This window comes from Stigmatopora argus, chromosome 4, assembly GCF_051989625.1.
Source record: "Stigmatopora argus isolate UIUO_Sarg chromosome 4, RoL_Sarg_1.0, whole genome shotgun sequence".
Lineage (NCBI taxonomy): Eukaryota > Metazoa > Chordata > Actinopteri > Syngnathiformes > Syngnathidae > Stigmatopora > Stigmatopora argus.
In genome coordinates this window covers 2,126,426-2,152,439 of record NC_135390.1, presented here as the reverse complement: position 1 = coordinate 2,152,439, position 26,014 = coordinate 2,126,426, and the positions used below count along the sequence as shown (strand labels likewise).

The 26,014-nt window shown below is 44.1% G+C and overlaps 1 protein-coding gene and 1 long non-coding RNA gene across 2 annotated transcripts in view; both read left to right on the top strand.

Moving 5' to 3' along the window:
- LOC144073582 (single-minded homolog 1-A-like) overlaps nt 1–15,091 on the top strand; it is a 61,019-nt gene extending 45,928 nt beyond the window's left edge. Inside the window, exon 12 of the mRNA XM_077599544.1 lies at nt 14,996–15,091. Coding sequence (XP_077455670.1) covers nt 14,996–15,051 — 56 coding nt within the window. The 3' untranslated portion in view covers nt 15,052–15,091. The remainder of the gene's footprint in view (nt 1–14,995) is intronic.
- Nucleotides 9,442–13,393, top strand: LOC144073242 (uncharacterized). Its single transcript, XR_013300036.1, has 2 exons — nt 9,442–9,785; nt 12,161–13,393. It is a non-coding gene; the product is annotated as an uncharacterized LOC144073242 (long non-coding RNA).
- Nucleotides 15,092–26,014: the final 10,923 nt, after the last annotated feature.

The window sequence follows — 26,014 nt, the reverse complement described above, 5'->3', positions numbered from 1 at the left end:
TGGTTTCCTCCCACATTCCAAAAACATGCATGGTGGCTGATTGGTATGGGTGTGTGTGTGCATGGTTGTCCGTCTCCTTGTGCCCTGCAATTGGCTGGCCACCGATTCAGGATGTCCCCTGCCTCTGGCCTGGAGACAGCTGGGATAGGCTCCAGCACCCCCTGCGAACCGAATGCGGATGAAACGGTTCAGAAAATGAGATGAGAGATATACACACAAAATCAGGAATATTTTATCAAAATTGCCTCCGTTTAAATATTCTCCTGAGAAGGTGGGATGCAGGTATGGCGCAGGGAACTACGCCCATTACTGCCTACGTAATGCAAAACACAACCAGGCCAGCAACAGAATGCATACCTCGGCCAATTGCTCCCCTTATTAATGATTGCAATTCACTTTATAAAGCAATAATAAACCTTACAAACAACATATTTAATCACAGCAAGACAGACTATGGAGAATTAAAACAAATATAATTTGTGTCAAGTTATGTTATTTACCAAATAAACAACACAAAGAATTCTATCAATTTCTTTCTTAGTCCATTCCCCAGTACTCAAGCAAACTGAGTCTGCTATCTTCATGCTGTAGGCATCTGTTGGTAATGGTCAAGGTGTCAGCAGATTCCACATGCTTCATGTGTACACATTTTATCAAAAACAAGCAGAAGAGCCCAGTGTTTCTGTTGTCTTGAGTAAGGCTTGGGAGTAGTGCTTGTTCACGTGTGTGGGGTCAAAGTAAGTGCGTAAGACGCCAATCAATACTGTTCAAATTTCCCAACGTGTGCATCGCGTGGCCACGTGCGGTTTCACCGTGCGCAGGCCGCATGTTTTAATGGGAAGCGCACTTCCTTTTTACTGCACACTAACATTGTACTTCTGCGCACCCCGTGTTGTAAGACTTGAGGCAATAGGTTAGGGTGAATCAGGGATGTGGGTTTTCGAAGAAGTCGAGATCCAACCGAGGTTGTTGTTGCTTGTGTTTTTTTCTTTGTATGCATGGTATGCCAATGCTTAGTTTGAGTGTGGGGTAAAAGATGCTGCTAAGTTTTGCCCCAATTCGTCCTTCCACTTCACTGCACGCTGACCTCATTTTTCCTGAAAACATTGTTTCCGGGAAATACCGGTTTGAAGTGTTATTTATTGTCAAATTGTGGCTCTGCCAAAAAAAAAACTGAAACTTGGCATGGACCTTCTGAACGGCCAGATTCAAAACCCTGCCATTTTTTGTTGGAATCCAGCAGACGGTTTAATTGCAATAGGAGCGTACGTATTTGTTTTTATAATTTATCGGTTTTCTTTGCTGTTTAGAGACCCATGATGTTGAAACTCCGGATTAACACTTGACGGCAGATTGGGAACGTGTGTCAAATTTGGTGTGAATCTGACATTTTTGACATTATCAATTTTCAATAGTTGTCGGAAAAATTTCGATACAAAACCTATTTTATGACATCCACAGACGTTCAAAGCATAACTGTAAATTTTCAGATAAATTGGCTTAGCCGTTTTAGAGTCTGTTAGATTTATTATGGAATGTTTCTATATGTGTTGTAAGCATTTTTAATAAGTAATAAGGCTATAAATTAATTCATGGGACCACAGACACTTTTCCTCCCCATCGTCTCCTCAAGGCCCCACAGCTCGAGGACACATTGTTTTCGGACGCTTTTCAGCAAAACACAACAGGACTGTTTTGACGGGACTCCAGCAGCAGATGGCGATAATCGCATTATTGTTTGAAAATACGGATGCTTTGTTTACATTATAATACTGCTTTGTTTACATTATAATACTGCTTGGTTTACTTTAGAATGCTTTGTTTACCTTATAATGAAAATATTATGCAATTCCTCACACCGTTGTTTGGGTGCCTTGTTCAACTTTAATGCTTACTTCGGCAATTCTCACACAGTTGTTTTTCTAACCATCTAGGGTGTTATTGTACTGATTACACAACATGTTTTTCGAGTGTCGCAATTAAATACAATGATTCAGTTACTGCAATTTAGAATGCCTTGGGGACTAAGACGACGTCACAAGGTACCTCATTGCAAGTGTAAGCAGTTATGTTGAAAGATGTTTTCCTATTTTAATTAAATATTACTAATAATGATTCAAAAGGTTTTAATCATTATTCCAACAGAGTCCATAGGGAACGAACAGACACACACAGACAGATACACACACGCACACAGACAAAGATGCTTTTATTAAAGGGTTGTCATTTTATGTTTGCTTTTGGGGACCAAAACGGTTAAATTAAACACTGAGCGGCTTGGCCCAAAATTCCGTCGAGCTCAAATTGGCAGTTCCGTCGCAGTTGAAATGGGTTTGTTTATTTTATTTTATCGATTTTCTTTGCTGTTAAGAGACCCATGTTCTTGAAATCAGATTAACACTTATGATGGGATTTTACAAACGTGTGTCGAATTCGGTGTGAATCGGAATTTTTTTTTGAAAACCCGATTTTTTCGATTATCGATTTCCAATACTTATCGGGGGTGCTTTGACACAAACCTAGCCTATGACACTCCCAGACGCCTAAAGCATACTGTGAATTTTCACGAAAATCGGTTCTGCCTTTTCAGAGTCCATAGGGATCAATCAGATACACACACACAGACAGATACACACACACAGACAGATACACACACAGACAAATATACATTTATATAAGAGTTTAGATTTATCTAGCAGTCTTTCCATTTCTGGAATCACATCCTTAATCATGGATTCTTCTTTTTGGAAGAGTACGTTGAATAAATTAATGTGATGTAAAATATAGTTGAGGAAGTGGAGTGTGAGGAGAATGAGAAGTGCATTGCTTGCCGACGCGCTTTTTTTATATAGTGAAAAGGCGGACGTGAGTGATGACAGGATGTGGGAGTGAAAGGGGAGGGTTTGGGAAAGAATAGAGCACGGACCTAAAATACTGCACATATCGTTGTGCAAAGCAATATCATTTTGACCCCTGAAAATGGCACCTGTAAAGAGATGCTTACGAGGCACAGTTCAAACAGTTACTTAAAAAGATGTAAGTGCACATTTTTGGGGATTTCCGGAGTCTAGGGAGGTTGTCCGGACTTCCAAAGTTTGAGTTGCATTTCCGGAGAAACTCCTGAAATTCTGAAGTAGTTGGCAGCCCTGGTTTATGGAGTCCCACCAAACCTTTTTCAGCAATAGACTGCTGCAACCTTATTGCAGGAAGGAGCACATCGACAGATCCTTCCTCCCATCAGCTGTGTTACGCCTTTGGCAAGACGTCGTGCGAGGTAATGAGGAATTAGGACCCAATTGCAGGGAAGCAGGTGGAACGAGGGAGGTGGTGCTCAAACTAAAACTTTAATAATTTAAACAGGATCTTAGAAAATAACAACGACTTAGAAATCAAATCACATAACCAAACCTGGCAATGGGAGACACGGGATAGCAAGGAACGAGGCATATGGAACCGGGATCGAGGTAACGTCGAAACATGGCCTGGACAAACAAAAGCAGAAGATCCGACGAACGACATAACAATCAGTGGGGTTTATAGAGACTGATATGGGTTGACGAGACAATTAGGAACACCTGGGGAACACACGAGGGAGCAAGCAGGGAATACACCAGGGGCAGAGAAACGACAGCTAAACACAATGGGCAATCATTCAGACAGGACACCAGGGGGGAAAAGCATAAAACCAAGCAACCCTTCAAAGCTGTCTGGCTCTTTAACAAAGGAAATATCTGAATGTCAACCATATGTGTGTGGGTGTGTGTTGTTAACAAACTAAAAGGTTCGATAAACAGAAGCTGATTACCTATCATTGCTGTAAATTTGGTGTCAATACGTCAAATTGTTTGGGAGCTATTAAAGATAATAGGTGCTAATAACAATGATAAATTAATAAATAATAAATTGAGTATTTTGTTGAAAAACTAAATGGTGTTCCTTAAACAGAAGCTAATTACCTATCTTTTCTGTAAATTTAGTATCAATACGTCAAAGAGTTTGGGAGCTATTGAAGATATGTGCTAGTAACAGTAATAAATTAATAATTAATAAATGAAATGTTTTATTGAAAAACTAAAAGTTAAACAGAGGGTAATTACCTATCTGTTCTGTAAATTTGGTGTCAAATTTCTTGGGAGCTATTGAAGATATTAGGTGCTAATAATAATAAAATAATAAAATAAATATTCTGTTGAAAAACCAAAAGATGTTCGTTAAACAGAAGGTAATTTCCTATCTTTTCTGTAAATTTGGTGTCAATACGTCAAATGCCTTGGGAGCTATTGAAGATATTATTTGCAAATAACAATATCAATAATAAATTAATAATTAATAAATGGAGTGTATTGTTGAAAAACTGACAGATGTTCGATAAACAAAAGGTAATCATCTATCTTTTTTGTAAACTTGGTGTCAATAGATCAAATGGTTTGGGATCTATTGGAAAAATTAGACGCCAATAACAGTTATAAATTATTAATTAATTAATTGAGTGTGATGTTGAAAAACTAAAAGGTGTTCGATGAACACAAGATAATCACCTATCTTTTATGTAAAAACAGACTGGATTGGGGCTCTCGAGGACCGTACTTGGCCATCCCTGTTCTAAAGGGAGTAGGAGTACAAAGCACTGGTAAGTCTTATCAATATGCCTGCTAGGAATAAGCGCAAAATGGATGGCAATTTAGAAGGCAATTTGGATGAAACTTCTCATAAGAAATCCAGACACTTGCAGAAGTTTATTGGTTCATATTCGACGAAATATCCCACGTTGAAGCCGTCTCCAAAAGGACCTACATTTGCACATTGCACACTATGCAAGTGCGGGTTAAGGACTGGCTAAAAAACTGGAAATTTGAATTTACCAATAAATGATCAACAAATTATATGTTGTTCACTTTTATACTTATTTTCGTTATGCTGTACTTTTTCAATAGCTTGCAAAAACACAATATTTCAGTTAATGTAAAAACAATAATAACAGTTTGGTTTAAATTATCCGTTATTTTTTTACATTTTATATTGATTTTGCGTGAATCTCATTCACTCCTGATGAAAACATAAAACTCGAGAAATGGGACAAGGGTAAAAGAGGCCGTCTGAGGTTGAGAACTCAGTTAGTGACTTCCAGATTTGTAGGGCGTAAACCAAAGGGGTATAAATACAGGTGACACAAAGAACGCACTCCCTCAGGTGGGCACGGAAGAAGAAGCTCCTCAACAACGATGTCGAGCTAGTATGAGTGAATCAAAGTTCTTGATCGAGGCGCCAGAGAAGGATCCAGTTAGTCAATATAGAATCTTTACGGAAGTAAAAAAGAAACTTAACATAGTCTGGGGACATCCGTGCCAGCCCGTGACCAGGCGGGAAGTGAACGGACCGGCGGGCGTCCGTGCCGTCCCGAGACGAGGCGTGGGAGGGGCCGGTCCGGCAGGCGTCCGCGCCGGCCTGAGACGAGGCGTGGAATTGGCCAGTCCGGCGGGCGTCCGCGCTGGCATTTGGTGAGGAGTTGGAGTGGCCGGTCCGGCGGGCGTCCGCACCGGCATTTTGTGAGAAGTGAGAGTGGCCGGTCCGGCGGGCATCCCCGCTGGCCCTTTAAGTGATGGCCAAGCACCCTGCCCTTAACAGACACCAAAATCTTAGAAAAGTCGTCGGGCACCTTACCCTGGCTGCTCGGGGGGCCACCGGAGAGTCGCCGCCATCGACCCCCTCGTCTAGGGGGGCCGGAGAGGAACTTGGCGGGCAGGAACTTGGCGGGCAGGAACTAGGCGGGCAGGAACTAGGCAGGCCGGCCGGCACGGGAAACCTGGTTCGTGGCTTTGGCACAGGGATGATCCGCAGGCCAGCCGGCACAGAAACCTGGTTTGGGGCTTCGGCACGGGGATGACCCGCGGGCCAGCCGGCACGGGGACGCTCGTTCGTGGCTTAGGAACGGGTGCGACAGGTGGGCCAGCCGACACGAAGAATCTGGTGCGCGGCATCGGCACGGGTGCGACTGGCGGGTCAGCCGGCACGGGTACGACTGGCGGACCAGCAAGCACGGGTGCGACTGGCGGACCAGCTGGCATGGGTGCAACTGGCGGTCCAGCCGGCACGGAGAATATTGTGCGTGGCTTTGGCACGGGTGCGACAGGCGGGCCAGCCGGCACAAAGAATCTGGTGCGCGGCTTCGGCATGGGTGCGACTGGCGGGCCAGCCGGCATGAAGAATCTGGTGCGCGGCATCGGCACGGGTGCGACTGGCGGGCCAGCCGGCACGGGGATGCGAGGAGCTAATTAAGGGGCTCGAGCGTCCAGCCCCTCCTTCCGCTTCTCCCTACAGCGCGGCGAACGCCGCCTCCTCCGGGAGGACGCCTCCATCGTAGAAGGCCAGCCGACACAAGGAAAAACTTCGATGCTGGGCCTCCCCACAAAGACAAGACGGGCGGTGTTCCAAACTCCTACCTGAGCCTCCCCACCGGCCGCCACGTGGTGGTCAATTGTAGATGGCCAGTCGACACGGCAAATCCTGGTCGGAGTAATCTGAGAAGAAGTCGGGGTCAAGGTCCTCTGGGGGGTGTATCGAAGTACAAATCAGCTGAGGGAATCACAGTCCGAGTCAAAATCTCCAGCCCACAAATCAATTAGCTCACGACCGTCCTCACAATCAGAAAAATCTGAGTCCAAACAAAGACAGGTGGGGCGTTCAACAGGGGGTGATGGAGGCTTTGGATTCTCCCTCCATTGAGGAAAAGAATAGCTGGAGTTTGAATCCAGATAACTCGGGTGATGAACAAGGGGCGACGGAATTCGGGTATTCACACTTAGTTGTGTGAGTAACCAGGAGCGACGGAGTGAGCGATGGGGCGGGTTATCGGTGGAGTACGAGCTGGGTGGCTGGCGTCGGTGAGAGCGTCGGCGGCTTCTCGCTGGGTCCATGTGGTCGGATCGTTCTGTTACGTCTTCGGGGTGACGTCGAGGCGTGTTACGAGGAATTAGGACTCAATCGCGGGGAAGCAGGCGAGGACGAGGGAAATAGTGCTCATAACCAAAACTTTAACAACTTAGGCGGGATCTTACAAAATAACAAAGACTTAGGAAACGAAACACAAAACCAATCCAGACTAGGGAAAACACGGGGAATCGAGGAATGAGGTAACGTGGATACATGACAAGGGAATTTAGGCAGACGATCCGACAATAACATTATAATCATTGGGGTTTAAATACACACAACAGGGACAAATTTTGAATCACATGCAGCTGCGCGAGCACAACGGCAAGGCAGGAGGGACAAACAAGAGTAAGGAAAAGGCAAAGGGAAAAACAATAGCAGGCTACTGCTAACAAACAAAGCACAATGCTAAGCAAAGTATATGGGATCATTAAGAATCATTAAATCAAATCATTAAGACAGAAAAGCAGCAAAACACAAAACAAGCAAGAGCGGACGGAGCTACCGCTACCGGCTGCCACTTGAGTGGCGCCATCTTTGTTGTAGTAGCAAAAAGGGATACAGACTCAAGAAAAATACGTTGTAGAGTTGGATAAAACTGGAACCACACACAGGAAGTCTTCCACAAGATGTGGAACTTCTGCAGACTGTGACCGAGGTTGAAAATATGCAGAGACACTTCCAAGCTTATCCGCACAGTGCCTCAGTAGTCTGGAGTTGAAGAATCAACAGTAGCAGAGTAGAACCCCTCGACTCCATTTCCGGCCTGGTAAGCGCCGACAGCTCTTCCATCTTATCGGGGAGGGATCTCACTTTCCCCATAATAATAGATGGAATGGTTGGTCTGAAGTGTCGCTTCTTCTCCCGGCACTTTTGTCCAGCTCCGAATTTCCAGCGGCATTGAGGTGTTGCTCCTTCTGCTGCATATTGTAACAGCTAGTCCCATGTGTATGACAGCGTAGGCATGGCTGAATGGTTCCAAAAAAGAAGTAGCAGAAAGAAGTCAGGCTAACAGAACAAAGAAAGTTGTAAATACATTAAAGTAAAAAGTACAAAGTAAAGTAAAAAGGAATGTATTAAGAAGTATTAAAATGTAATAAAAAAGATAGAAAGGCTGTAAAACATGAAAAACAAATAAGAGTGGACAGAGCTAATGCCACCAGCTGCCGCGTGATGGCGCCATCTTGGGAAAAAACACAAAAAAGATTCAGATGCACAAGATTCAGACTGAAAAACACCATGGTGAAGGGCTGTCTGAGGACCCTGAGCCAAATCCTGACCAGGTTCCCAGAGGCTTCCATGGACCTACAGGACATGCTGGAGCTCAGTAAACTGGAGGATTACTACAGAGTGCCGGACTACGAAAGATACTACCAAAACCTGAACAACACGGGATACGGCATCTACCGATTCCCCAACCACGACCAACACAATATACACTATGGGTGGGATCAACTCGTAAAGGCCGACCAGATCCTAGAACTGCGCCCAGGCAAGAACACCGTATGAGAGGATGGCCAGCAAAGAGGTATGGCTGAACAAGTACATCATGCAGCAGTTTGACCTGACGCACAGGCCGGGCAGTGAGCACACGGCCACGGTATACTCGCAGGAAATACACAACCTGAACCAAAGCAACATCACGCCGCACAGTCACCTGAACAGGTGGATATCTCAAGGAGACACCAACCCACAAAATGTGAGGCACTGGAACAAGAAGGCCATGATCAGATGAGGATGTAGACAATACCCAGCTGGTTCATAAAAATGATACTACTGTTCGACTCGGCCAACAACCTCATTAAGACCATCGCACAAATACTGATTGCCATAGAACTATACGTGGAAACCGCTCTGGAACGGCAGACCATCAACATGCCTCTGACAGGCAAAATCATCATGCCCATTCACTGTCCGAATGCACCTTCCACACCATACCGCAAATACCCATCAACCGAGGAATGCTGCCGTAACTGCCAAAAACAGCACCTTCATACAGGAACTAATCCATGGCAGACCAAGCCGCAACAGCAGCAGCAGGGAGACAACAGTTGGAACCTTCACGAGTTGTCTCCCGAGAGGCCGCCCGTCGTGGCCTGCGAATCCAACAAACCACCCAGAGCTGCCACCCAGGAACGTGGCGCCCTACGTTGTTCATCCAGTCGGAGATAGTCGCACTGCCCCACACCTCCGGCTACCCCCTGGATGAACTAATCCGCATTCCAGTGACAGCTCTAACGCTGCTGAGGGTAATCCTCAGGCGCCTGGGCCTAACAACAACAACAACAGCAGCAGCAAGCACAGGACACCAAAAGGAGTCCCTGATGATGTAAGATATGCTGACTCACTATTTGTAATTGCATTAGTTTGGTGTGAGTAATGAAAAATGTTGGGTCATGTTAAGACATGAGCTCTACAGTTGTTTGGGCGTATCAGCCCACATCCTGTTTCTGTTATCTTCTCTGTACAGCATCATGTTTTCACATATAAATAGATGCACAAACTGTTCATTCGGAGAGAGTTGCGGCGAATAGGCTGTGCGTTCGCAGCCGTTCGAGCTCTCCCCATCCTGTAGTTTGGTAATAAACGTATCTCCTTGAAATTGGTCTCCCTCTTTCTTAACCTGCTCCTGAAGTTCTTTTACATATCTATCATACTTTGGTGCCGAAACCCGGGACCCAACACGCCAACAATTGCCAGAGCGGAGACGGAGCACGACGAAGGGCAAATTAAGACTGTCGACAGCATCCTCCATTCCTCCATTGAAGGGGTAAACCCGACGGCTGTTTCTTCGCCGCTCCGGTGATCTGGTGACGGGTTCCCCGAACTAGGGCAGGTTCGGAACGAGAAAGATCGTGAGTTCACCCTTTGATTTCTGTCTCCGTGAAGTGTGATAATTTGAATGAGTATTATCACTGCGGTAGTATTAAAAGTTTGTGGTCTGGGACCAACTTACATAGAACATAATAGTTTGTGGTCTGGGACCAACGTACATAGAACATAAAAGTTTGTGGTCTGGGACCAACGTACGTAGAACATTATAGTTTGTGGTCTAGGACCAACGTAGGTAGAACAAGAATAGAGTCAGGGACTCCGCTAAGAGACAAAGTCAGGGACTTATCTGATCTTGGTGTGTTCAGAAATATTGGGTGAATCACCAAGTATTGAGATCAATTTGGTAAATTTAGAATAGAATTGTTGTTTAAACTATTAAGTAAGTGATTAAAATGGATCAGAAAGCAACAAGTGAGATTGGTTTGTTGCCACACTGCAGAATGGAGATCGGAGGGTTGCCAGATGTGGGGTATGTGCGGATGCGTAGTGTGGGGGGTTGCCTGTGTCTGCCGCGATGGGTGGAGAGGCATGGTTTCTGTCCCAATTTGAGGGATGTGGAAGGTTTAATGAACGTAGAAAAGATTTTTGGTAAGTAAATAGAAAAGATTTTGGTTAGTGAATAGAAAAGAGTTTTGTAAGTGAATAGAAAAGAGTTTTGTAAGCATGAAGAAAAGATTATTGCAACTAGAAGTGGAACGCCCCCCCGAATATGAAGCCTCCGCCCCGTACGTTGACGACAGAATTGTGATAACAGTGAGCTACAGAAAATGGCTCTTATCTTAAGTAAACACGTCTTTTTGGTGGGGGTTAGACAAGTCGGTTGCAGGAGCAACTCAGCCAGTGATTTTATCTACCCTTGGGTGTGTTAGCAATATAGGGGTGATTTGCGAATTAGACCTTAAGTATTAAGTATTAAGAATTATTTGGTTGTTAATGATATCAAACATGAAAATAACAATGCAGAAATGGCATTCATCCAAATTATTAAGTAAATTGTACCTGGCTGGTTTTGATAAAATAATTGATTTAGGATAGGCATGATTTCCCTAGGACGGAAGAGGCATGGAATGTTTATCAGTGCTCAGGAAACATTCCTTGTTTTGCCCTGAGCAGGCGAAATATGCTTTGGCGTGGTTCATATTAATGACTATTAGAATATTAATGATATACGGATTGCATAAGCATCAAACAATTGATGTCAACCAAATGACGTTGACCTATTTCCTTTGGGAATGATTATTGCTAATAGGACAGCAAAAGGTGGTTAGCTGCCAAGAAGCCCCAGACTGGGCATGGCGCTCTCCACTAGTGATGAAAAAATTGCAGACCACTGATGTCTGATTGAGTGTGAGCGTGAATGGTTGTTTGTCTTTTAGTGTTTCTGATTGGCCGAACACCAAGATATAATCAATCGATCAGATATCAAGGTGGAAAATGATTTATAAATTTTAAATCCATTTCTGAAATCGCCAATAAGCCCTTTTTTCAGGGATGGCAATGACACATTATGGAAAATTATTTAGTCCATGAAATTTTTGATGAAAATGCAGCAGCAATACTCCAAATGTTAAACTAGAAGTGGAGGAACAAATCTGCTATGCGAAATGGGGAATCTGGGCGCACTGAGAAGAAAAAACAAAGACAGTGCATGATATGAAATTCCAAAAAAACATTGATTTCTAGTGATAATGGCACCCAAATTGTGTTACCATACAAATCGCCATTATTCACTAGACGATTGGAATTGCATGATGAGGCTAATCTGGCTGACTACATAAAAAAGAAATAACTTTTTAATATTGGTTTTATTGTCTCCATATAAGAAAAAAAGGTGAAAGGGTTTCAATTGAGACTAAACCTAATTACAAAGGGTTAAAATAAACGACCAGAAAAAGAGAAGCTACAATGGGAAACAGAAGGAGCCACTCAACACAAGAACGGCCTCTATGCAGTAGAAAACAAGCCATGCGTCCCACGATCACTGTTTGAAGTGATTGCCAAATTGAGCCATGGGAGGAGCCATGCCTCAAGAGGAGGGATAGTATAGCCCCAGAGGTCTCCAAACCTACTTTAAAAAAATTATAGAAACTGTCTCTTCTGCTGTAGACACAACTCTCAAGGCAATGAACGACCCAAGCGCGGAACAAGGCAAACAGGGACATATCCCTTAGAGGTTCTGATCATTGATTTCATCAAACTGAACCAAAGTGGCACATACAAGTACTGTCTGGTGATCATTGACACAGTTACCAAGTGGGTTGAGATATGCCCATCCAAAAAAGCTGAAGAGAAAGGAGAAACAGATTCTCTCACTCAGTGGTTATGCAAAATGTTCTAAGAAAGAAGTGTGATAAATGCAAATGATCTGCCGACATCTTCTCTGTCTCCCACACAGAACGTCCTGTCCCCAGGCGACCTGGTACTCGTCAAGGTGATAAAAAAAGTGCTGGTCATCTCCACGTTGGGACAGGACCTCACCGTGTGATTTTGACCGCTAATTTCACCAAGTTGGCCACCACCGTCAAAGCTGATGAATGAGTGTTGGAGCTCACAACCATGATCCAGTGTGGGGCTCGGATGTCCCCCTCAAACACAAACACTGGTCAGTCTCCTCCAAAATCCTGATGGCTCTGTTCCCCTAGTACTCGTCAAGGAACAGCAAAGAACACACTACGTTGTGGAAACCATTGACTCCAGATTCCAGGCCTATGTCAACACATCAGTTCGACTACAACAAGGCCGAGAAGTCCAAATCACCGTCGTCAAAATCGAAGGAAGAGAAACCTGGATACATCAGTCCCACTGTGGACAAGTACAAGAATGAAGTGGTTGGTCATCGTCATCACCGCTCTGTGTTCCACCACATGAGGGGACCTCCCGGAACCTTGGTGCACATCCCGCTGGAGAGTGCCCCACTAGCTGGTTCCGGAAGCGGTCAGGGGCCCTCCAGATCTGCAGCCCGTCGGCCAGGACGCCCATCATCGTCCAGGTCCCGTTGCTCAGTTGGGGATATAAGGGACCGACTGAGGGAGATCCGGTTCCGCAACGGGGATGGCTTGACTGGTTCCTCTCGGGCTCATGGACACAGACTCTTTTGAAAGCCCTAGTACTGTTCTTAACTGTTATTGCTCTCGTGCTTGTTATCCTAACCTGTTGTTTGCCCTGCTTCTCAGCTTTAATCAAACGTACCATTGATGCCACAGTCGAAGGTACCATGATTGTCGGTTTGATTTGTCGGTCTAAACTCCAGTTTGAAGTAATTTGTGAAGAATTTTGTTCAAAAGTAGCATCGCTAACAAACAAGGTTCCAATATTTTTTATACTCACAAACAGGAAGGAATTGTAAGATATGCTGACTTACTATTTGCAATTGCTTGTTAGTATTGCATCAGTTTGGTGTGAGTAATGAAAAATGTCGAGTCATGTTGAGACATGAGCTCTACAGTTGTTTGGGCGTATCAGCCCACACCCTGTTTCTGTTATCTTCTCTGTACAGCATCATGTTTTCACATATAAATAGATGCACAAACTGTTCATTCGGAGAGAGTCGCGGCGAATAGGCTGTGCGTTCGCAGCCGTTCGAGCTCTCCCCATCCTGTAGTCTGGTAATAAACTTATCTCCTTGAAATTGGTCTCCCTCTTTCTTAACCTGCTCCTGAAGTTGTTTTACAGATCTATCAGATGACATAAAACGACAACTCTTTTCCTTCTGTGCGCTCTTGCAAGGGCATTAACATAGTTGTATATTGTGAAGATAAGCTGTATGGAAAACGAATGTATAATTTCTCAAATATTCTTCAGTTCAAAAATATGAAAGAAACTTCAAACTTAGTACAGGGGAAATCTCTCTGTTCCACTTCACTTTACATTACCATTAAATCAATTTTCTCAAACCCTATCATGATTACGGCAGAAGACAAACACAGTTGGCTGTTAAGGGGATATGTCATGGTAATGGAAGTGGTAGTTTAGAGCTAAAAAACACTGAGTTGAGCTTGTTAAGAAAGTAATCAAAATTCAGTCCTCATATCCTCCATTGATCTCACATTGAGAGTGAAACCAAAATGTTAGACGAGTGTCAGCCAATTACGCTGGGAGAGTGCCAATTGTGTAAAAAGCTATTGAGCGTTTCCCTGCTTAAAGTGCTTATTGTGTCGCTGCTTGCAGATAGATCAATTGCAGCCTGTGTTATCAGATTAGCTAATTAATTCTGAACAATAATATATTAACAAGATAATGTGCTTTCGGAAGAGATGTCCCATAACTATTATACCCTATAAAAGTAATACATAGGTGTACAAAACACATACACTCAGTATAAAATAATAAATTATAAAAAGTACGTACTATAGTAAAGTATATAACATTTGCCCAGGTAGTGGCTAGTTGGTCTAAATGCCTTGCAGCTGTTGTGGTGGTTCGATTTCCGCTTGTGTGGGTTGTGTAAGGAAGGGCATACAGAGTAAAAACTAAACAAACAAAAAGAACATGCCAAATCTAACATGCTTTTTTGACTGTTTCACTGGCTAACCCAGAGGGGATAAGTAGAAAGTCTGTCAGTATATATAAAAAATACTACTATATATTGTAAAGTATTGACAAAAAACACAGTGTCTGTCCTCCATTAAACAATATTTTCATCACTCTACTACTCATAACACATCGCTCTTACATAATAAAGATGTGCAACAGCAAGTCTCAAATACTTAAATATTTCTGCCCTTCTTAGTAATTCAACTAAAACATCAACAATATCTACTGCTTCCTTGGTTCCGGTAATGTTAAGTGATAATGTGAAGTGAGTCTGCAATATTGTGACGAGATAACGAATCGGAACATCATCCATCAGACTGAAATTATATCAGAACTATTAACATTAGCAAAACCGTACAGTAATCCCTTGATTATTGCGGTTAATGTTGACCAGACATGGCCGCAATAAATGAAAAACCGTGAAGTAGGGTCACCCCTATTTTAAAAAAACAACTTTTTTTTTCACTTCTGTGCTGAGTTCTATTAGCAAGCGGAGGACAGGGGAGTGGCTTCTGCGAATTTCAGTGTGGATTTTCATATTTTTATGAACTTCCCCCAAAAATTTAATATGTCCGATATTCCAGGGATTACTGTAAATGTGCAGCAATGTAATTAGTTTTCGACGGCTTCCTTTTCGCTTTCTAATGTGAACAAGTGTCTCCCCATTTCATTTTCTGAACCGCTTTATCCTCATTAGGGTCGCAGGGGGTCCTGGAGCCTATCCCAGCTGTCTCCGGGCCAGAGTCAACCTGAATTGGTGGCCACCCGATCGCACAGCACAAGGAGACAGACAACCATGCACACTCACACCCATACCTAGGGGCAATTTAGAGTGTCCATTCAGCCTACCATGCATGTTTTTGGAATGTGGGAGGAACCCCACACAGCAAACATGCAACATGCAAACTCCACACAGTTGGACCGACCTGCATTTGAACTCAGGACCCCAGGGCTGTGAGGCCGACGCGCCAACCACTCACGCCACTGGGCCGCCCGTGAACAAGTATAATCATACAAAATTACAATAACTGTGTTAGGAGTAGCTTGTTGTTGTTTTTCCCATTGCCTTCTCCCTGTGTTCCGATGTTCGTTTCCCTACTCTTGTTTGTCCCTCCTGGCTTGTCGTTGTGCTTGCGCAACTGCGTATGATTCAAAATGAGTTCCTGTTCAGTCTATTTAAAACCCACTTATTATTTTCCTTGCCATGTGTCTGCGTTACCTCATTTCTCGATTCCCCGTGTTTTCCCTAGTCCGGTTTGGTTTTGTGATTTGATTCCTAAGTCTTTGTTATTTTCTAAGATCCTGCCAAAGTTATTAAAGTTTTGGTATGAGCACTATTTCCCTCGTCCCCGCGATTGGGTCCTATTCCTAGTAACCTTGCCTCGACGTCTCCCCAAAGATGTAACAAACTGTTACATACGCCCTTTTCAAATTCCACTTGTTCCATCAAAAGCGAAAACTTCTTTTTTTTAAACTGACCAACACGCAAAACACAAAACATGAATGAAAATAGTACAACAATAAGCATAGACTGAGATGCACTCTCCTCTGATTGAAGCTGATGAAATAAGGCATACAATATCACAATAACACTCCCCGATTGTAACAATGATTCCAACCAAGAATTAGTCAAGAAAAAGGCTGGCCAAACCTCTTAACCACACACAGGAGACGAAAATATGCCTGTAACATATTCCTAGAATGACCATAATTTGACCTCAATACAGACAAAAAAATAAGACAGTCAATCTACCTATCGATGTAAAGTGAAGTACAAGAGAACGATAATAAACCAATTCTAATTGAAACATTTATGTAAAAGTAAAATCTGACCTCAACACTACAAAGCAGGCAAACGCAAACAGGCTGGACGTGGAGCTTTCTGTTTATTTTGAGTATCAGGCGAACGTACAGGGGGAGAAGCCTAGTGGAGTCGTCTTGCGTAGCGTGGAGGTCAATAGCCAAGAGGTCCGTAGAGGGGTCCAAAGCAAAGGTACAAAATGCGTGGTTGTGGTTGGGATCGTGGTCCATGGTCGTGAGCGTGGTCAAGGTCCTGGGTACAGATGAGGCAAAACAAGGAGTTAGCATGAGAGGGTACTTTACAGTGAACTGATAAAGTCAATCCAGCGATGTGGTCATGCTCTGGTCGGCTTAAATACTCCTTGATGACTGATGAGCCGCACCTCCCATTGTCTAGGCCATCAGGTGCTGGTGAGAAGAGCAACCTCCCAGCTGTCTGGTCCTGGGCCTGACACCTATGTTCAGTATTGAACACTGAGCACCTATTTGCTTGTTTGCATATATTTTTCCATTGGCTTTCTGTTCAGCATCTTTGTCACGTACATCCAAGGCAGTAGTATTTGCTTCTCCGATGTCCAGTAATTTTTATCTCCTTTTCGTGTTGAACAAGAGTTTGGCTGGACTTTTGCTGGTGGTTGGATGTTTCATCCTACGATAAACTGTAGCATATTTTCTCCCATTGTGAATCAAGTCAATGTGCAAGTCTGATTCTTTTTATCAGTGATGCATTTTGTCCTTCAACTCCACTGCCTTGAGCTCATTTTGGTGCTGTTCCCACATGCTTTACTCAATTAATCTCACAGAATTTTCTGAACAATTCAGATATAACCTGAGGTTCATTGATGGCTCTAATGGTAAGCGTGACCGGACGTTTCGTCGACGGACACTTCGTCGACGGACACTTTGTTGACGGACACTTCGTCCCCGGACGACCATTATCCCTGTCCCCCAAAAAGCCAACCATTGACAGCATGAATGATTATAGGCCTGTTGCACTCACGCCCGTGATCATGAAGTGCTTTGAAAAGTTGGTAGCCCGCCATATCAGGAATACAATCCCTCCCTCAATTGACCCTCACCAGTTTGCTTATAGAGCAAACAGGTCCACTGAGGATGCTATCGCCATTGCTCTACATACAGCACTGAGCCACCTGGAACACCATGGGAACTACGTGAGGATGCTCTTCATTGACTATAGCTCAGCCTTCAACACCATAAAACCGGACATTCTGACTGACAAACTCTCCCACCTTGGACTATCCTCTTCAATCTGCTGCTGGATAACGAACTTCTTGACCAACCGACCACAAACTGTTAGACTTGGTCCCCACCTCTCTTCCTCCATTACACTGAGCACTGGCTCCCCTCAACGCTGTGTACTGAGTCCTCTTCTGTACTCCCAGTACACATACGACTGTACACCCACCCACCAGTCTAACGCCATCAGCAAATTCGCTGACGACACCACTGTGGTCGGACTCATCTCAGGAGGGGATGAGTCGGCCTACAGAGATGAGGTCAACAAACTGTCTTCGTGGTGCTCGGTGAACAATCTCACACTGAACACCACGAAAACTAAAGAAATAATCCTGGACTTTCGCAAACACGGCACAGATCTGGCCCCACTCCTCATAAATGGAGTATGTGTAGACAGGGTCCAGTCCTTTAAATTCCTGGGGATCCACGTCACGGATAAGCTCTCATGGTCTACAAACATCACAGCAGTAGTGAAGAAGGCTCAGAAACGACTCCATTTCCTCAGGCTCCTTAGGAAGAACAACTTGGGCACCAAGCTTCTGATAGCCTTCTATAGAACCACTGTGAAGAGCATCCTGGCGTACTGCATCACAGTGCGGTACACTGGAAGCACGGCGGCAGGCAAAAAGGCCATGCAGAAAGTGATTAACACTGCCCAGAGGATTGTCGGCTGCTCTCTGCCCTCACTGGAAAACATTGCCAGCCCTCGTTACCTCAGCAGAGCCAGGAACATCATAGGGGACCCTTACCACCCTGGTCACAATCTGTTCCAGCTGCTGCCCTCTGGCAGACGCTATAGGTCCCACAAAGTACGGACAAATAGGCTCAAGGACAGTTTTTCCCCACATCCATCAGAACTCTAAATTTGCGGTAACACAACACACATTCCCTTCTGAGGTAATATGAAAAGATGTTTGGGTGGTGATCTGCCTCCTACTAGCTGACTTAAGGTAAGTGAAAGACAGTGAGAGGTAAGTGACCTGTATCCATAACAGCAGAATGCCAAATTACAAGTCCGTAACTATCACTTATTTAGGTCTTTTGCCGAGTAAACGCAGCTTATGGAGAAGCACCACCAATTTCGTCATACGCAGTTTCTGGGTGTGATGACAAGTAGGCTTTTTTGTTGTTGATGATGACGACAGGGCCTATGTCCGATTATTATTATTTCTACTCAACACACGATCAATAGAATCAATGACTTTTTCAGCTGTTGTATTGTCATTACATCATAATACCAACTGTAGTAGTCTACTAAAGCCAATATAGAGTCACTGCAAGGTGTCATATTTTGTTGGGATTTTGGTTGTTTGGGTGTGTTTCCTTGTGTGTCCTGTCCTCATGATTGAATGAGTTTCGCCTGCTCTGTCTCTCTTTGGCTCTCCCTCCCTTGTAAGACCCACGCGTTTGTGATTGTCTTCAACCCCTGTCAGTGTATTTAAACCCCATGTTTTTGTGTGTCTGTGTGCGAGTATTTTCTGTGTATTGTTATGCTCGCCTTTCGTCGGTGTACGTCTCCCCCATTTTTTTCCTCCGCAGTTAAGTTTTTACTTAAAGTTTTTTCCCAAGACTTAGTTTGTAAGGCTTTTTCCATTAAATCTTAAGTTTGTGCACCAGCACTCCTTTTTCCCGTCTGCTTCCTGCTCATGGGTTCTGCTCCGCTCCGCAGCTGAAGCTGAACGGAAAAGATTACTCGCACCATAATGGACGGAGCGGATAGCTTCCGGACATCCTTTTTTTTGATTTTGTAAGGGCTATCCCTGGTGTCAGCCCATTATGGACTCCTCTCCCACGGTTGCATACCCGGACGATTTGTCAGCGAACCCCTACTGATATTCGTGTTTGGCCATTTACCATGGCCCTCCGCATGGTGGTCTGTGTGGAAACCCACGTTGGGTTAGTGTCCAGCTTGTCTCTCGTCTCCGTGATGGCGAGGAGGACGCTTGCTTGAATGCGTCGGCAAGCACCGCAGCAGGGCAAGTGGATCAGGGAGAATGTCGACGGCCGAGCCCCCGCCAGCTGTTTCCCCATCGACAATGCAGTAGGGGGATCCTCTCCCAGACGCAGAGGAGGATGACATCGTCCCCCCACAGACCGTTCAGGTTGAGTCGATCTGCAACAACGCTGTCGTACCTCCAGAGATTGTTCAGGGCAAGGTGCCCGGCCGCTTCCTCGTGAGACTGTCCAAATGATTGCCGAACTGCCTTGACGGCCGCATCTTGGTGGGCGGCCGGGACGACCGCCGGATAGGCCAGTTAGCCGTTTCCTTGTGGGCCGGGCGGGAGGACCGCCGGACAGGCCAGCTTGCGTTTACTCGCGGGCCAGCCGGGAAGACCGCCAGATGGGCCAGCCCGCAGCTTCCTCATGACCACCTTGTGATAACTTTGCACTTTTATATAACTGTTAATATATCCATAACAGCATCAGACGGCGGAGCCAACTTTCGCATGTGTGCCTCTTTATTTCAACACTCAGACGACCTCACAACATGTCAACATCCAGGTCACGCTGTATTACACAATGACCACTAGGTGGCGGTGGTTAAACACACTTGTATAAACTGAGGCAACTAAACAGTTCTAGTATCAATATACTACACGCCTGATACGGGAAGTTTTTTTGTTTTGTTTTTGGACATTCAGGGGTTTGTTTTTCCGCTATGGACAGTGCGCCTGCCCTCCTCCAGCCCCCCTGCCACCCTTCATTTTTCTTGTTGGAGACTATTTTTCTTTCGGACTTCTGGGATCGTCCCTTAAAGGGGGATACTGTTATATTTTATTGGGGTTTTGGTTGGTAGGATGGGTTTCCTTGAGTGTCCTGTCCACGTGATTGTATGAGTTTCACCTACTGTGTCTCTTTTGGCTCTCCTTCCCATGTGTGATCCTGGTGCAATCAATGTTGCTAAAGCTTACTCATGCCGCGGAAGCAAACACACGTGACGTGAACCACATCATATCATTGGCTGGACACAGTGTTAGTAATAGTATTATCCATAATTACCCCTTCTTGTCGTTTGTCAGTGACAGGCTGACACTCACTGAGTTGCGTTGCAAAAGGGCACAGAAAAATTGTAATGTTTATTTTTTTCACAATTAAGGTTGGATTATATTTTGAGCCCTGCATTTGTTTGCTGTGCGAGGAGAACACAAGAATAGTGTGAAATTGCACGCACGCGGACCTTAGAGGGAACATTGGTTACATTCACATAGATCAGGGGTCTCAAACTTGCGGCCCGCGGGCCAACTGCGGCCCTCGGGACGATAATTTGCGGCCCCCGTCTTAATATGAAAGATTAATGTTCGTGGGCCCGCAAAATTGATATGAATGACACTTGTGTTCGGAGCAATGTTCCCTCTAAGCTGCGCGCATGCGCAATTGCGCACTACTCTCGTCTTCTCTGCGCAGTAACAATCATATGGCGCGCACAAAAAAAAAAAAATCGATTTTTTTATTTATTTTTTATTATTTTTTTTATTTTTATTTTTTACCCCTTTCCCCATGATGGCGCCGTTTAAGTGGCAGCCAGTGGCAGTAGCTCTGTCCACTCATGTTTTTCGTGTTTTACAGCACGTTTTACATGAAAAATTAGAGGGAACATTGACATGCACCTGCTTGTGGCAGGTGTGATACTGGTGTGCCCATAGCAAGCAATGATGATGTCGTGACCGGATGATTCGCCTAAAGACGTTTCGCCGACGGACGTTTGACAGACGGACAGGTCGTACTAGTATTTGTTAGTTTAATGATTAAATACAAATACTAGTATTTGTATTTAATCATTAAACGCTGTTTTCAGCTGGATTTGACCGAATTTGAGAGCATTTTGAGCCGTTTGGCGAATGGACGTCTATAGACGTTTTTTTGCCTCCATCGCGATATCATCCAGTATTTGTATTTAATCATTAAATGCTGTTTTAGGATGGATTTGACCCGATTGCTGTCATTTTACGGCTCGGTTCTGCTACATCTGCCTGCCCAAGAGTGCTTATTCCCGGACTGCCATGCCCGCCCAAGAGTGCTTATTCCCGGGCTGCCATTGATGGTAGACGAACATTGATTTTTACTATAATTTGGACAACACCGGCGGCGGGCCGGATTAAAAATCCTAACGGGCCGTATATGGCCCGCGGGCCGAGGTTGAAAAACTTGTACACACACGATCCGGCGGGGCGAGCGTTCGAATCCCGTTTCGGCGAAACCTCCGTTCGGCCGAATGAACGTTCGGTGGAAGGTCCATTCGGCGACCTGCCCGTCTGTCAAACGTCCGTCGGCGAAACGTCTTTAGGAGAATCATCCGAGTACCGATGATGTCGCTCACACTGGTACTCAGTGCGCTCAGGGAGGTTGTCTTTCTGCTCAGACCAACAAAAAATTAGAGGGAACTTTGGTTCGGAGCTGAATGAACCAATCACGGTGAGGTATACGGCTCTGGAGGGCGGGACATCGGCCGGGCTGTCCAGTGCCTCGCTCACTCACTCATTCATTCCTCCAATCAGCTGGGCGGAGGAGAAGCCGTGAGGCCGATCACTCCGCTCGGCGCGCACACTCCTCCGCTGCTCTCAGCATAGAACTGAATGAGGCGCTATGATCCGTGATCCAGCCTGTGTCAGTGTCTGTAGCCATCTCCGCGATTGAAACGGAGAGCGAAAGTGCACATGCGCCACAAACCCGCGCGACTGAATGTGAAAGATCAACCCGAGACTCATTCCAAGTGGAAAAACATATTACAGAGCCCCAGAGATGTCTCTTTCAAAGCCTGCCGTGAAGAGAAAGGTCGGTGATGAGCACAGACAGTTTCAAGAAAAGTGGGGAGTGCAATATTTCTTTGTTGAACACAGGGGCACCCCGACGTGTCCCATTTACACTGAAAAAGTTGCGGTGCACAAGGAATACAATTTGAAACGTAATTGTACTACGAGACATGCTGAGGAGTACGAAAAATACCAGGGAGATGAGAGAGCCAACCAGGTTGCCAGTCTTAAAACACGTCTTCTGAGGCAACAGGATTTCTTCAAGAAGGCTACCAAAGACAGTAATGCAGCAGTCAAAGCTAGCTACGCCGTTTGTGAGTTGATTGATCCTGTGCTAAGTGATCCCAAATGGCTTATGGACTTGGCTTTTCTTGTTGATATCACACATGAGCTTAATGTACTGAACAAGAAGCTACAAGGCCAGGGGCAACTTGTCAGTGCTGCCTATGACAACGTGAGAGCATTCTGGACTAAACTTGTTTTATGGAAAGCCCAGCTCTCTCAGACAAACCTTTGCCATTTCCCAGCATGCAAGGCTCTCGTGGATGCAGGCACACCATTCAGTGGTGAGAAGTATGTTGAGGCCATTTCGAAGCTACAGGAGGAATTTGATCACAGATTTGCAGACTTCAAGACACACAAAGCCACATTTCAAATTTTTGCGGACCCCTTCTCCTTTGATGTGCAAGATGCCCCTCCTGAGCTTCAAATGGAGCTCATTGACCTGCAGTGCAACTCTGCACTCAAAGCCAAGTTCAGGGAGGTGAGTGGAGAAGCAGACAAGCTTGGGCAATTTTTGAGAGAGTTGACCCCCAGCTTCCCTGAACTTTCCCGAATGTTCAAGCAGACCATGTGCCTTTTTGGGAGCACATACTTGTGTGAGAAGCTCTTCTCCACCCTGAACTTCAATAAGTCCAAGTACAGGTCGAGACTTACTGATGAGCATCTTCAAGCAATACTGAGGGTCTCCACTGCTTCCTCCCTCAAGGCAAATGTGACTATGTGAGAAGAAGCGCTGCCAGGTCTCTAGCAGCAAGGAGTAGGCAAGAGAAGCCGTGTTCAGAATATTTCATGTTCAATGTTCCATTCAAGTTCAGAAAGTTAAAGGTTAAAGAGCTGTTAATACAGACATTTGAAACGGAATAAAAATAATTCATTTTCTCTACTTAGCCAGCCAGTGTATATCTATTGTATGCTCATTAGTATTATTTGGTTTTGTATTACTGATTGATTTATTTTTTATTCATCTTTAAGTTAATTTATTTAATTCATTATTTTTTGTTAAAAAATAAAGATATTTGATAACGTTGGAATGTTTTATCAGTGCTTTTCTTGTGGAAATCCTGATGCGGCCCAGTCTCACCCAGACTCGGCCTCTAGCGGCCCCCAGGTAAATTGAGTTCGAGACCCCTGACATAGATTTATCATTCAGAAACAAATTATGAATTAATTTATATACTTCTTTAATGGTATTGAGACATCCCCCTCTGTTAGCCAGGATTAGTACATAAAAATGCAATTAAATTTCTAACAATAATCCAATTCAACATCAAAAAGATAAAAACAGTTTTCAGTTCATTTGAGATATTAATTGCCAGGCCAATTTAGTTACATTCATCAATTTGGATAAATGTAAAAGTGTTAACAAAAAGCATAATGAACCCAAAGCCAGTTTTGGTAAAGTCCAAAAGAAGATAAAAAATATATCAAATAGAGGTAGCCTGCAACCTAATCAGAATTCAGAAAAAAAATCCAAATAAAACAACATTTAACTTAATACTTGGAAATCGGCCATTATAAACTATTGACTTGAAAATCGTGACAAACATGATACAAAAGAGAACAGTCCCTTAACATTGATGGTCAAATTGTTCCTTACAAATATTTACTCATTTATAAAACATATACAATGACTCATATAGTTGCATCTAATTGAATTGAATTTAATTGAATGCATATAGTTAGTGAATGCAGTATAGTGAGATTTAAAGCTTCCTCACGAAGTTCACAAATATACCAAAAAACAAACAGACAAATAAATAACCATTTAAAAAATAAATAAATAATCAATAAATAGGTGATATTTAAATAAGTAGTCCAAGTGAGGTCAGCAGAGTGGAGTGGCCTTGTTCCGTCGGAATTCCAGGTTGAGTTCCGTGGTTTTGGAGACGTTCAACAGCAAGTTGTTCAGAGCGCACCACTCGCTGAGTCTATGGACTCACCAACAAACAAACAGACAGATAATCAATATATAATAATGATGAATAAATAATCAAAAAATAAGTGATAGGTAAATAAGTAGTCAACATAATAAATAAGTACAGTCGTACCTCTACTTACGAAATTAATTTGGTCCAAAACTTTTTTCGTAACTTGAAAATTTTGTAAATTGAGCAGTACTTTATATGTAAATTCTCTAATTTGTTCCACGGTCCTCACACAACTACCAACTAAACCCTTTAAATTTGGTCAAACTGTCCCAATTTTGTATGAAAGATTTGAGAGACACAAAAATGAGAGAAAATTATCTCTCATCTAGTCTCATTTTCTGAACCAGCCGATCGCAGGGCACAAGGAGACAGACAACCATCCACACTCACACTCATACCTTAGGGGCAATTTAGAGTGTCCAATCAGCCTACCTAGCATGTTTTTGGAAGGTGGGACGAAACCGGATTACCCGGAGGAAAGCCACGCAGGCCTGGAGAGAACTTGCAAACTCCACACAGATGGACGTGACCTGGATTTGAACACAGGACCCAGAGCTGTGAGACCGACACGCTAACCACTGAGATAAAATTATAAGATTATTTATTAATGTCTAAGAATGATTATGAAGCATACACAAATCTATCCGTGTTGAAGAATGATGTGCGCACGCGCATTTCCCTATGACCCGATGGCGTCAGAAAGCCGTCCACTTTATAGTACATTTAAGACTTTTACGTGTGCCCAATGTGTGTGTGAAAATATGTGCTGCATTGCATTTGTGCGGTTTCATCGCTTAACAAGGGGAATTGCAATCATTAATAAGGGGGCATTTAGCCAAGTTGGACAGGGCATGATATGCGCACGCGCAATCCCCTTTGACACGTCGCGTCATAAAGCCGTGCATTCTGTAGTCGAGTTTAGACATTTTCCGTGTGTAAATATATGCCGCGTTGCATTTGTATGGTTTTTATCGCTTAAGAAGGGGAATTGCTATCATTAATAAGGGGAGCATTTAGCTGAGTTGGACAGGACATGATATGCACGCGCGCATAGCCCTTTGAGCCGTCGCGTCATAAAGTCGTGCCATCTGTAGTAAATTTTACACTTTTATAGTGAGGATAAAGCGGTTCAGAAAACGAATGAATGAACGTGTGCCTTGTGTATGTATGTGTTTTTGTCGCTTAATAAGGGGAATTGCAATAATTAATAAGGGGAGCATTTAGCCGAGGTTGACAGGTATGTAAGAGACAATCTTGAAACATGGATAGTGGTTGTTGTGAGACAGTCAATGTGAGCCCAGTGGAGTGTAGCGAGATTCTAAAGTGAGAATCAATGCATCCGCGACAATATTTTCAAAATAAAATAACGGATAAGGAAATGCATTTGCTTTTGGGGAATTTCGGAAGTTAGATCTTTTCCGTACCCCGAGGCACTCATTTGCATATAAAAACCTCCGTAACCTGAACATTTAGTACCTGGAGGGATTCGTAAGTAGAGTGTAGTAGTCAACCTAACAAATATAAGTAGCGGTCAGATATTTAGTGGTAGGGGCGTCCCGGTGGCGCAAGTGGTTAGTGCAGCTCTGGGATCCCGGGTTCAAATCCAGGTCATGTCCATCTGTGTGGAGTTTGCATGTTCTCTCAAGCCTGCGTGGGTTTCCTTCGGGTAATCCGGTTTCCTCCCACCTTCCAAACACA